This window comes from Fukomys damarensis, unplaced genomic scaffold (genome assembly GCF_012274545.1).
Source record: "Fukomys damarensis isolate Sample0158 unplaced genomic scaffold, DMR_v1.0_HiC HiC_scaffold_23, whole genome shotgun sequence".
Classification (NCBI taxonomy): domain Eukaryota; kingdom Metazoa; phylum Chordata; class Mammalia; order Rodentia; family Bathyergidae; genus Fukomys; species Fukomys damarensis.
This window is the reverse complement of record NW_022900935.1, coordinates 59,621,275-59,632,129: the sequence shown is the minus strand read 5'-3', so window position 1 is coordinate 59,632,129 and position 10,855 is coordinate 59,621,275. Positions and strand designations below refer to the sequence as shown.

At 54.8% G+C, this 10,855-nt stretch overlaps 1 protein-coding gene across 2 annotated transcripts in view; it reads right to left on the bottom strand.

Moving 5' to 3' along the window:
• Positions 1 to 9,736, bottom strand: part of Itgb4 (integrin subunit beta 4) — a 29,179-nt gene extending 19,443 nt beyond the window's left edge. For both annotated transcript variants that reach the window (XM_010618408.3, XM_010618409.3), the window contains exons 1-12: positions 9,630 to 9,736; positions 8,020 to 8,102; positions 7,224 to 7,325; positions 6,901 to 7,105; positions 6,515 to 6,611; positions 6,226 to 6,397; positions 3,890 to 4,153; positions 3,496 to 3,585; positions 3,184 to 3,306; positions 2,684 to 2,848; positions 2,472 to 2,548; positions 1,186 to 1,388 (exon numbers count right to left, since the gene is read on the bottom strand). In XM_010618408.3, the coding sequence (XP_010616710.1) occupies positions 1,186 to 1,388; positions 2,472 to 2,548; positions 2,684 to 2,848; positions 3,184 to 3,306; positions 3,496 to 3,585; positions 3,890 to 4,153; positions 6,226 to 6,397; positions 6,515 to 6,611; positions 6,901 to 7,105; positions 7,224 to 7,325; positions 8,020 to 8,102; positions 9,630 to 9,708 (1,660 nt within the window). In that variant the 5' untranslated portion in view covers positions 9,709 to 9,736. The remainder of the gene's footprint in view (positions 1 to 1,185; positions 1,389 to 2,471; positions 2,549 to 2,683; positions 2,849 to 3,183; positions 3,307 to 3,495; positions 3,586 to 3,889; positions 4,154 to 6,225; positions 6,398 to 6,514; positions 6,612 to 6,900; positions 7,106 to 7,223; positions 7,326 to 8,019; positions 8,103 to 9,629) is intronic.
• Between the last annotated feature and the right edge of the window lie 1,119 nt (positions 9,737 to 10,855).

Genomic DNA, 10,855 nt, shown 5'->3' with positions numbered 1-10,855 from the left:
AAAAAAAAAAAAAAAAAAAAAAAGAAAAGAAAAGAAAAGATAAACGTACGAATAGGAAATGAAATTGAAACGTCAATGACTCCTCTGGGTCCAAAGGTTACAGTCCTGCCCTGGAGTAGAACCCGAGCTCTTGCCTCCAGCCCTGCTTCCTTCCCCAGGAGCAACTCCCTGCCCCGATCTCTTGTACTTCCACTTGTACCACATGCCTGCCTTTCTCCAGATGTGCCCGCTTCTCCCTTTCTCTGAGCATGCTCTGCGATGGACAGATGAAGGGGAAGAAATGGTGGACAGGACATGGGGGTTTAGCTTTGTAGCTGCACTGCCTGCCTCGCAAGTGCAAGGTCCCGAGTTTGATCCCCAGTACCAAAAAAGAGAAAGAAAGAAAGAAAGAAAGAAAGAAAGAAAGAAAGAAAGAAAGAAAGAAAGAAAGAAATGGTGGTGGACAAAAACAAGAATGAAAGAAAGGGTAGAAGGGCAAGGCCTCAACCTCTGGTGGCAAGTAGACAGTGGGAGCTTAATAAGTGTCTGATGAGTGGATTTTCATTTATCCTCTCCCTTTAACTACCAATTCTTCTATGCTCCTCCTCGTGTGAGTGGTGCCCCTGCCCAGCTCTGGTAATCCTGGCCTGGCTATGTGACGCTGACCACAGCAGGTAGAGCTGGGTGGTCCCCATCCTGATGACATGAGGCAGTGGGAAATGGGAGACAGGCCCAGATCTGAGATGCTGGAGAGAACCTCAGGGGAGTCAGGGCCTTAAAACAGGAGGAATGAAGGCTGGGGATGTAGCTCAGTGGTTCTGCTGCCTGCCTGGCAAGCACAAGGTCCCGAGTTCAATCCCCAACCCCCCCAAAAGAAACCACCCCAAAAACAGGAGGAACAGGGGCTTGGGATGCGGCTCAGTGGAAGAGCACTTGCCCGGCATGCTTGAGGCCTTGGGTCCCGTCCCCAGCACCACATACACACCACATAAAAGAAAATGCTATATTAAAAAACAAACCAGTAAGAGAACTGTCGCGCTAGCAGGGACCTTGGGCACTGATGTCACAGAGGAAGGACAGGAGGTCCAGGCTAGGGCAGGACTTAGGGAGCCCCTCATGGCCTGCTGTGGGGACCCTGACTCTTGGCCTGGCCCTTCCAGCCCAGGTCCTTGCAGCCTCCAGCGCTGGCAGTGGATGTGAGCTCACCGTTGCAGAGGAACCCGGAGGTTCGGGGGCACTGGAAGTTGTCATACTCGCAGAAGTGACCCTCGTAGCGGCCTTCACCGTAGCACACACAGCGCCCGCACTGGCACTCGCCGTGGCCGGAGCATGGCTTGTCCTCGCCCTCCCGCACACAGGGCTGCGTGTCACTCAGCAAACCAGTGGAACAGTTACAGGTCTTGCCAATCCTGAGGGAGGAACCGGCCATGTCCCTTCAGCCTCGGAGGAAGTGTAGGGTTTTTAACTGTCCCACTTTACAGACAAGAACTGAGGCTCTGGGAGGGCTGAAGCAGGTCCAAGGCAGGCAGACAGCAGGGGCTGAGCAAAGAGCCAAGCCTGCTTAATGTCTGTCCCTCCTTGCTGTTTATCTGCCTCACAACACGACAGACTGCTCGGTGTCTCACAGCTTTGTTGTTTGTTTCTGACACAGGGTCTCACTGTGTTGGATCCCTCTGCCTCAGAGTCCTCAGTAGCTGTGATTACAGATGTGTGCCACCAAGTCTGGCCAGTGTTTTTAAAAGTTCCTACTGGCCGCACATGGTGGCACATACCTGTAGTCCCAGCACCCGGGAGACTTAAGGCAGGATTGCCATGAGTTCAAGGCCAACCTGTGCTACATGGTAAGACCTTGTCTCAAACAAACAAAAACAAAAACTCAAACTATGAAAGGCACGGAGAGAAAGGTGGGCAAATCCCCCACCTGACCTCAACACCAAACCCCATCCCTAGCAGCCACCCCTGTCACAGTCCTGGCTCAGGAATACCCAGAGGTAATCTACTACCCACGTACAGGTGCTCCTCATCCAGGTACGATGGGGTTCTGTCCCAATTAGTCCATTGCAAATTGAAAATACTCATAAATCCACCAAGCATTTAGTACACCTAACGTGAACACTATAGCCTCAATGAATACCTCAGTGTGAACTGCTTTGGCACCATCATGAGTCAAAAAATCCTAAATCAAAACCATCCTAAAGCCGGGGTTGGTGGCGCATGCTTGTAATCCCAGCACTCAGGAGGCTGAGGCAGGAGAATCGCTGTGCGTTTGAGACCAGCCAGGGCTACATAGTGAGCTCCAGGTCAGTCTCAACTACATAGTGAGACCATCTCAAAAAAAAAACCCCAAAATCATCCTAAATGCTTCAAACTGGATTCTTCCAACAGCACGGCCCTTTCTGTGACCTGCCACCCCACCCCTCCTATACAAGGTACACCCAGGGTTAGGACCCTGCAAGAGCCCTCCTGGGGTGCTGGTTCCCGCCCCCACTCACCAGCCCTCGTGGCACACACAGTGCCCGCACATGAAGTCTCCTCTGTAGTTGCAGCGAGCTGACTGTACCTCTTTATGCTGGAATGAGACCATAACGGGGTGCATGGCAGGAACAGAGCAGGCCGCTGGGCACTTCTGCTGCCCTCTGTGCCTCGGGACAGCCCGGGACGCTTGGTCAGCAACTCCTGCCCGCCGAGTGGGGTTGAATCGTACCTGCTCGCAGGCACACATGTCGCAGATGATGCTCACGTCCATCCAGAGGCCATCGGAGAAGGAGGGCTTCAAGTGGATGTTGCCTCTCTGGTCCTCTCCTGCCAGTTGGCACACGTGTGTCCCGTCCACGTCCTCCACGGCCCGCAGCTGCACGCTGTACGTTCCCTAAAGGGATCCTGCCTTCAGCAAGGCAGGCCCTGCCCGAAGACCAGGGGCTGCCGGTGCCTGGAGTTTCTCACCTTCAGGCTTCTGGGATGGGGGGGTCCCTGATCTCGCTCCCAGAGGGCCCTGCCTTAGGGCTGAGGACGCCTTCCTTCCAGGCAGTCATCTTAACAACAGTGGGGATGGCAAGAGCCTCCTCTGGCTCCCATGTAGGTGTGGATGAGCCAAGGATTGTGTTGCGAACACCCAGGAGCTGACCCCTTGGGATGTGAATGCAGACCCCAACCTCGCAGGGTACTGACCCCCACATCCCGTCCCGCTGCCCAGTAGAAGCGTACCACTTCCCCTCGCCTGATGTGAAAGGACCCAGTCTCTGTCTTCTGGAACATCTTGGAGGTGACCTCGGTCCGCAGGCCTCGGGGGCTGTCCAGGGCCCGGATATCCAGGTTGGAGCGAATGCGCTACACGAGGGCAACGATCAGGGGTCTGGGGGACCCCCGCCCCGCCCCCACCGTGGTGCCCACATGGAGGATACGCGTGGGTGTGTGCGGCTCCCAGTGGGCTGGCCAGAGACCCTTCCTTCCCATCCAACACCCATTGCTCAGCCATGCCACGGGGCCCTCGCCCACTCTGCCCCCTCTCGCCCTCACGTTGAAGGCCTCCTGCAGCAGGTCCACGATGTTGGAAGAGTCTTCCTGCAGCACACCCAGCGAGGAGACCGGGAAGTATGTGTGAAGTTTCTGCAGGACACAATGCCAGGTCTCGGGCTAAGCATCGCCTCGCGTCCTTGGGATCAGTCTGGATCACTCCCACTTTACAGGTGGGGGAACTGAGGCCTGGGCCCTGCCAGTGTGTCCAGAGCCTGCCCTCTTAACCCCCAGGGGCTTGGAAATCGGGTTGGGGGTGGGTGTGTGCTCTTCCCCCCAAGACCCACTCTAAGGCTGAAAGCCCTGGGAAGGAGGGAGGCAGGGTGGGCCGGAAGACTGGGTGCCTGGGAAGCCCCACGGACCCGCTCCCTGTCCTCCGGGGGGCCCGGGCCAGCACCTCGTAGTAGCTGTAGGAGTAGTTGGTGACGGCGAAGATGGGGATGATGTTGTGCTTGGCGAGCAGGCGCACCAAGGTTGGCACCGATGGGTAGTCCTGCGTCTTGTACTGGGTGTAGGTGCCTGTGGGGTCCAGGTGGCACCTCTCGTCGTTGCGGCTCATGATGCCGGCCAGCACATTGGCACCGTCGGCCTCGTAGTGAAACGCTGACTCGGTGGAGAACACCAGCACGTGGGTGCTGTCAGGGCGCCAACCGATGTCCTTCTGGGGAGGGCAAGAGGGCGTGACGGTGAGCAAGCTGCCAGCACCCCAGGGTCCTGGAGAGAGAGAGAGGAAGAGGGAGAGGGAAACCCAGCGGGAAGTGGCAACAGGGGAGGGCGAGGTGTGGGTTCACAGTGGGTGCCAGGCTGCCCCTCCCCAGCCCATAACCGTTCTGCAAGAAAGTTCCAACTAGGTGGGCATGGTAGTGCATGCCTGTAATCCCAGCACTCAGGAGGCTGAGGCAGGAGGATCGCTGTGAGTTCGGGACCAGCCTGGGCTACATAGTGAGTTCCAGGTCAGCCTCAACTACATAGTGAGACCCCGTCTCAAACAACAACAACAACAACAACAACAACAACAACAACAACAACAACAACAAAGAAAGCTCCAACTTCATGCAGCCCAGAGGCCCATCCGCAAAATGGATCGAGAAAGCGAAGTGCATTATACACATACAACGGAGCACCATTCATTCATAAAGGACACGTCTGAGCCATCTGTAGGAAATGGAGACACCCAGAGATCAAATTGCTAAGTGAAATAAATCAGACCCGGAAAGTTGAGGATTGAATTGTTTCTCTTCTATGAGAAACCCGAAGTATAAATAATGTAATGAGGGCTGGGGATTTGGCTCAGTGGTTCGGCTGCCTGCCTTGCAAGTGCAAGGACCTGAGTTTGATCCCCAGTACCAAAAAAAAAAAGTATATTGGGTGATTCTGAAAACTATAAGAGAAAATGCTACAATGGTATTAGGTGGAGAGGGAGAGGGAGAGAGAGAGAGAGATTCAGAATACCCCTCCCACTGTATAAAATAAGGCAAAGGGAACGAAATATGCAGGCAGCATATGGATGGAATGCTCTTCAGGAAGGTGAAATTACAGGCAATTTCTGTTCTTTGTTTTCTAAATTGTCTGCAATATGGATGTCATTTTCAAAATGAAAAAAAAAAAAAAACTTATCTGCACATATGGCCATCACTCCAGCTGCCAGCACAGCTGGAGACTGGGCAGCCTGTGGGACCTGGGAGACTGAATGGGAGCCTGGCCAGAAGATTCCAGAGGCCCACGTCTGCCTCTCTACTAAAATAAAATCAGGCCATAACTGCTCCAGTCGGGGACCCTAGCTCCTAGCAGCGCATCAAAAGCTGGATTGGAGCCAGGTGTGGTGGCGCGCGCCTGTAATCCCAGCACTTGGGAGGCTGAGGCAGGAGGATCGCTGTGAGTTCGAGACCAGCCTGGGCTACATAGTGAGGTCCAGGTCAGTCTCAACTACACAGTGAGTAGTGTAGTGTGTAGTAGTAGTAGTGTTTTGAGACCTTGTGTCTCAAAAAACAAAACGAAACAAAACTAAAAAAACCCAAAAACTGGATTGGTGGTGCATATCTATAATCCCAGCATTTTAGGAGGCTGAGGTGGGAAGATCACGTCTGTGTTCAGCCAGGGTAACTTACTGAGACCCTGTCTCAAATAAAATAATAAAAAATAAAAAATGCGGCCAGGGCTGTAGCTCAGTGCAAAGGCCCTGGGTAAAGCTGGGCACGATGGCACTTATAATCCCACCACTCCAGAGGCTGAGGCAAGGAGGATCAGTGTTTGAGGCCAGCCTGGGCTACACAGTGAGTTCAAAGACAGTCTGAGCTCCATAGCAAAAACCTGTTTCAAAAACCAAAAACCACCCGGTACCAAAAAAAAAAAAAAAACCCGAAAAAAAAAAAAAAAAAAAAACCCGAAAAAACAAACAAACAAACAAAAAACAAACCAAACCCAAAAAACAACAACAAAAAAACAAACAAAACAAAACAAAACCAAAAAACCAAAAACCAAAAACCAAAACAAACCAAAACAAACCAAAAAAAGGCCCTGAGTCAATCTTCAGTACTTCAAGCAAAAAAAAAACACCAAACCTGGATTGGAGTTGAAGGCCAATCGGAGGGTGTGAGTGTGTCTTAGGGAATGAGGGCCCCAGGCCACTGGGCATCGCTTTGGGGGCTTCTGAGCCTGGTGCCAGGGCAGCTCATGCACTTGTCATGAAGCAGCCGCCCTGGCTCAGCCTGGCAAGGCCCTCCCGGCCCTCACCGTGCACACAGCTGTCTGCAGGATGGCATCGAAGCCACCTTCAGGGGCATCCAGGTTGCCCGAGATCCGCTCGCCCTGCAGCTTGTCCCGGAACTCATCCACGTCCTCCGTCAGGCTGATGACGTTCTTGAAGGAGAAGGGGGGGTCACTGTTGGGCCAGGGCTCCTTCAGCCTGGACAGAGGTGGGAGAGAGAGAGAGTCAGGAAGGGGAAGACGCCACAGGCTCCAATGCCCACCACTCGTGTCAACCAGAGGGGAACCCCCAGAGCCAGCAGGACAGGTCACTCACTTCTCAGGCCTCATGTCCGTCTGAGGGACGCTGACTTTGTCCACAAACTTCCCAAATCCAATAGTGTAGTCGCTGGTGAGCTGGCTCAGGACTGTGGCTGGGCATCAGCAGGAGAAAAGGGGTCCAGCTGAGCCCCGGCACCCCCACAAAGACATGACAGGGGAGAATGGGAGGACGGCCATGTAGCCCTTGTCCCTTTTCAGACGAGGGAGATGGGATTCGGGGGACCCAGAGTTATACGTCAACCAAGTATCAGGGCAGCTGGGGGACTCGGCCTGCTCCACTGCAGGGTTGGTACGTCCCGTGTCAGGGCAGTGGGTGCCCCCTTGTCACAGCCAGGCGGGCTGAGGTATGCAGGGGGAAGCAGGGACCCGGCCCAGCCATACCCAGCTTCTGCCCCATCTGCTTGAGGTTGTCCAGATCATCGGACATGGAGTTGGAGAAGTCCATGAGGATGTACAGGTCCACGGGGCTCTCCAGGGGCTCGAACACCTCCAGCTCAAAGTGCCGTTCCTCGCCCGGCCGCAGTCGGACTCTCAGGGCCTGCGGGGACACCTGGCTGCGGCGCAGGGTGGTGTCGATCCGGGTCTCCTATGTCCAGGAGAGAGGGACAGCTGGCTGGGGGTCACTCCAGAGACCCGAGGGGCCTCTCAGTCGTGCCAAGTAGCTGGGAACCACAGGGGGCCCAGACCTCATCTGTTCCAGGTACCTCTGTGATTTCAAAGCTGCTCTCCATGATCACCATGCTCTCCAGCCTGCAGCCCGCAGCCAGCAGCTCTGCCTGGGTGTTGCAGCGGCGCTCCTTGAACACCTGGCCGGGAGCAGATGGACGCAGTGGAGGCAATGACATTCCCTGGCTCTCTCAGCCCTGGATCAATTTTCCCTCTATTTTGTGGTATATGCGTGTGTGTGTGGGGGGGTGCTGGGGGTACTGGGGACAAACCCAAGGCCTCTGCAGTTAGCTATGTTCCTAGCCCTTTGATTTTATTTGGATTTTGGGCAGGGGGCAGGGGTTGAGACAGGGTCTCACTAAGTAGTTCAGGCTGTCCACAAACTCACTGCAGTCCTCCTGCCTCAGCCTCCCAAGTGCTGGGAGTACAGGTATGCGCCACCGTGAGGTACTTCCTAATCCTTAAAAGAAATTTTTTTTTTGGGGGGGCTGGGGATTTAGCTCAGTGGTTCTGCCACCTGCCTCACAAGTGCAAGATCCCGAATTTTTTTTTTTTTTTTAATTTGAAACGGGGTTTTGCTAAGTTGTCCAGAATGGGCTCCAACTTCAGCTCCTCCTGCGTCAGCTTCCCGGAGTGCTGGGATTTCAGGTGTACACTGCTGTGCCTGTCTGCCCCCAGGTATTTGTGATGATTGCCTGTTCTTCACATCTACCTGAGCCAGGCCTGGGCTGAAGGGGTGGCTAGGGTGGGGTTGGCCAGAGGCAGAGGTGGGGCATGGTGAGCTAGGTGTCCAGGTCAGGCTCCAGGAGCTGGGTCCAGCCCCCGGTGGCTCACCTCGTCTGTGCAGTAGGCACAGTCCTTGTCCACGCGGATGCACTCAGTGCAGGTCTTCACCTGAGCCCTCCTGCAGTGATTGGCTGTGGGCAGAGGGGGCAGATGCCTCACCGGGAGAGGCCTCCCTGGGGACCATGCCCTTCCCTACCTGCACCCTCACCTGAGAGAGGCAGCGGACCCTTCCCGGTTGTACAAGAGAGAAAATGGCCTGTCCCAGATGGCACAGCTAGGCACAAGCCAACCCAGGTCCCAAATCTGGGATTTCCCACTCAAGTCCGGAGGGAAGGATGGTGCGGCTGAGACGGTGGTCCTGGCTACCTGCTGGCTGGGATCCCCTTTCTCCCCCTTGCTACTAACTCCTCAGGTCCTTCAGATGCTCCTTCTTCCCTCCCAGGAGATTGGGAATTCAAGACCAGCCTGAGCAACAGTGAGAGATAAATAATCTAGGCATGGTGGCACATGCCTGTAATTCCAGGATTCAGTAGGCTGAGGCAGGACGATCATGAGTTCAAGGTCAACCTGGAGTGCATCCAGGGTACCCTATCCTTTGCTTGTGCTGCCTGGCATAATGGCCAAGGGACTGGTGTGTCCTCTACCTCCCCTGGGCTCAAAGTGTCTGTGTCTGTCCTGTTTATCACCTATACGGCACAAGGCTCAGCACACTGTAGGTCCTCAAAAGATCGATGAGGAAAAACTCCAGTTTCCCCAGAGGTGATTGGGGTTCCCCTTGGTTCTGTTCAGTGAGAATCACAGTGAGGTCTACTGCGTGCATTGGCAATGGGGTACTCGTCAGTGTTCAACAACTGCCCCAGGGAGGGAGGGAAAGCCCTTCCATGTTCCCCACCATGGCCTGTTTCGAGCTATCAACATGATCTAACCGATGGGGACATTTTATATTACTTTATTTATGTTTTGTTGACACAGAGCCTTGCTATGTAGCTCAGGCACACGAGTGTGTATATGGCACTGGGGACTGGAACCCAGGGCCTTCACACTGAGCTTCATCCCCAGCCCTCTTGTAGCTTTTGTTTTGAGACAGGGTTTCAGTAAGTCACTAAATTGCCCAGGCCAGGCTTGAACTTGTGATCCTCCTGCCTCAGCCTCCCAGGGTGCCAGGAGTAAAAGTGTATCACCAGCTTTATGTTTCTGAGACGAAGTCTGGCTGTGTTGCCCAGGCTAGCCTTGAACTCCTGGGCTCAAGCAACCCTCCCACCTCCCCAGTGGCTGGGACTACAGGCACACACCACGGTACTCAGGGGACAGGGAAAAATAATTGCCAGCTGGGGACATTCAAGGAGCAGGTGACATGTCAGCAGTCTCTCCTTCCAATTCCTATAAACTTTCAGCTTCACTGTGGCCGCCATAGTTGTTTTTTTGGTAGTCTTGGCTCTCTGGGAAGATGATCTCTTTCTCCTCCTTCCTGTCTCTAGCCCATCTCCTTTCCTCTCCCTGCTGCCCAGCAGGGCTCTCTGTGTGCAGGGCTGATGGCCCAAAGCTTCGACTTCCGCAGCCCTGCGGTGTGCAGTGATCCTTTGCTGACTAGCAGAGAGGGAGAGCGATGCCTTGAGTGGTGCCTCCGTCCCGAGGCCAGAGCAGAACTGGGGACTCACCTGTGCTCCCCGGAAGGCTGACACTCAGCAGGGCTGCCAGCAGCAGCCTGGCCCATGGGCTGGGACATGGCCCTGACATCCTCTTCCTCCTGCAGAACCACAGCAATGGACACATGACGCCCCGACAGCTCTGGTCGGCACCATGAGCTCACAGCGTCGCCATCAGCACCACAGGAGAGACCAGCCCGTCCCAATGCAAGGTGTGGATACAAGGTCTGAGGGCTGGGGTGGGCACCAAGACTGCTCTGCTGTGAGCGGCAGAGCCCAGGGACATGACCTAGCCTTCCCATCATTCCTGAGGGGCTCAATCTGGGGTGGGCACCAAGACTGCTCTGCTGTGAGCGGCAGAGCCCAGGGACATGACCTAGCCTTCTCCACTGCCCTTTCCCATCATTCCTGAGGGGCTCAGTGCTCTGCATGCTTGCACCCCACTTGGAGAGGCTGTCTATGGCCTTTGAGGGCTCTGGGCTTCCAGCCTGCCCTAGTGCTGGTCTCCCAGAAGCAGAGCAGGGCTCATTTTACCTCTACCCTTCAGACCTCCGTGGGCCTGGGTCAAGCTTGGCAGGGATAAGGACATCCAACAAACAGGCTGCCTGGAGAGAATCCCCGGTTCTGTCTTCTAACCACGTGTCCACTCCTCCCTTTTATGAGACAGCATCTTGCTTTGTAGTTTGCACTGGCCTTGAACTCACTATGTAGCCCAGGATGACCTTGAGATCATGGGGATCCTCCTGTCTCAGCCTCCTGAATGCTAGGATTATAGGTGTGTGCCACCAACACGTGGCTCTACTTGCCCTTTGTGAGGGCGCATGGCCTGAAGGAGAGGGGTCCTAACCCAGTACCTCCCTTGTGGGGATGGGGCGAAAGGCTCACTACACTGTCCGGCTCTGCACTGCTCACTGGCTCATCAGGGTGGGCTCTGGGTCCCTGCCCCTCTCCTTCCCTGCACCTGCCTCAGAGTTAGGTTTTCTTTCTTTTTTTTGAGACAGGGTCTCTCTTTGTAGTTCAGGATGGCCCTGAACTCACTATGTAGCCCAGGCTGGTCTCAAACCTGCCTCAGCCTTCTGAGTGCTGAGATTACAGGCATGCCCTACCATGCATAGTTCAGAGTTGGATTTTCAGGAACTCTCAACAGTTTGGCCCAGAACATTCTACCCATTCACACACACAATGGTGGCCTCTGCGGTCCCCTGGGGGCCTTTGGTTCACTTTAGAACCATCTCATC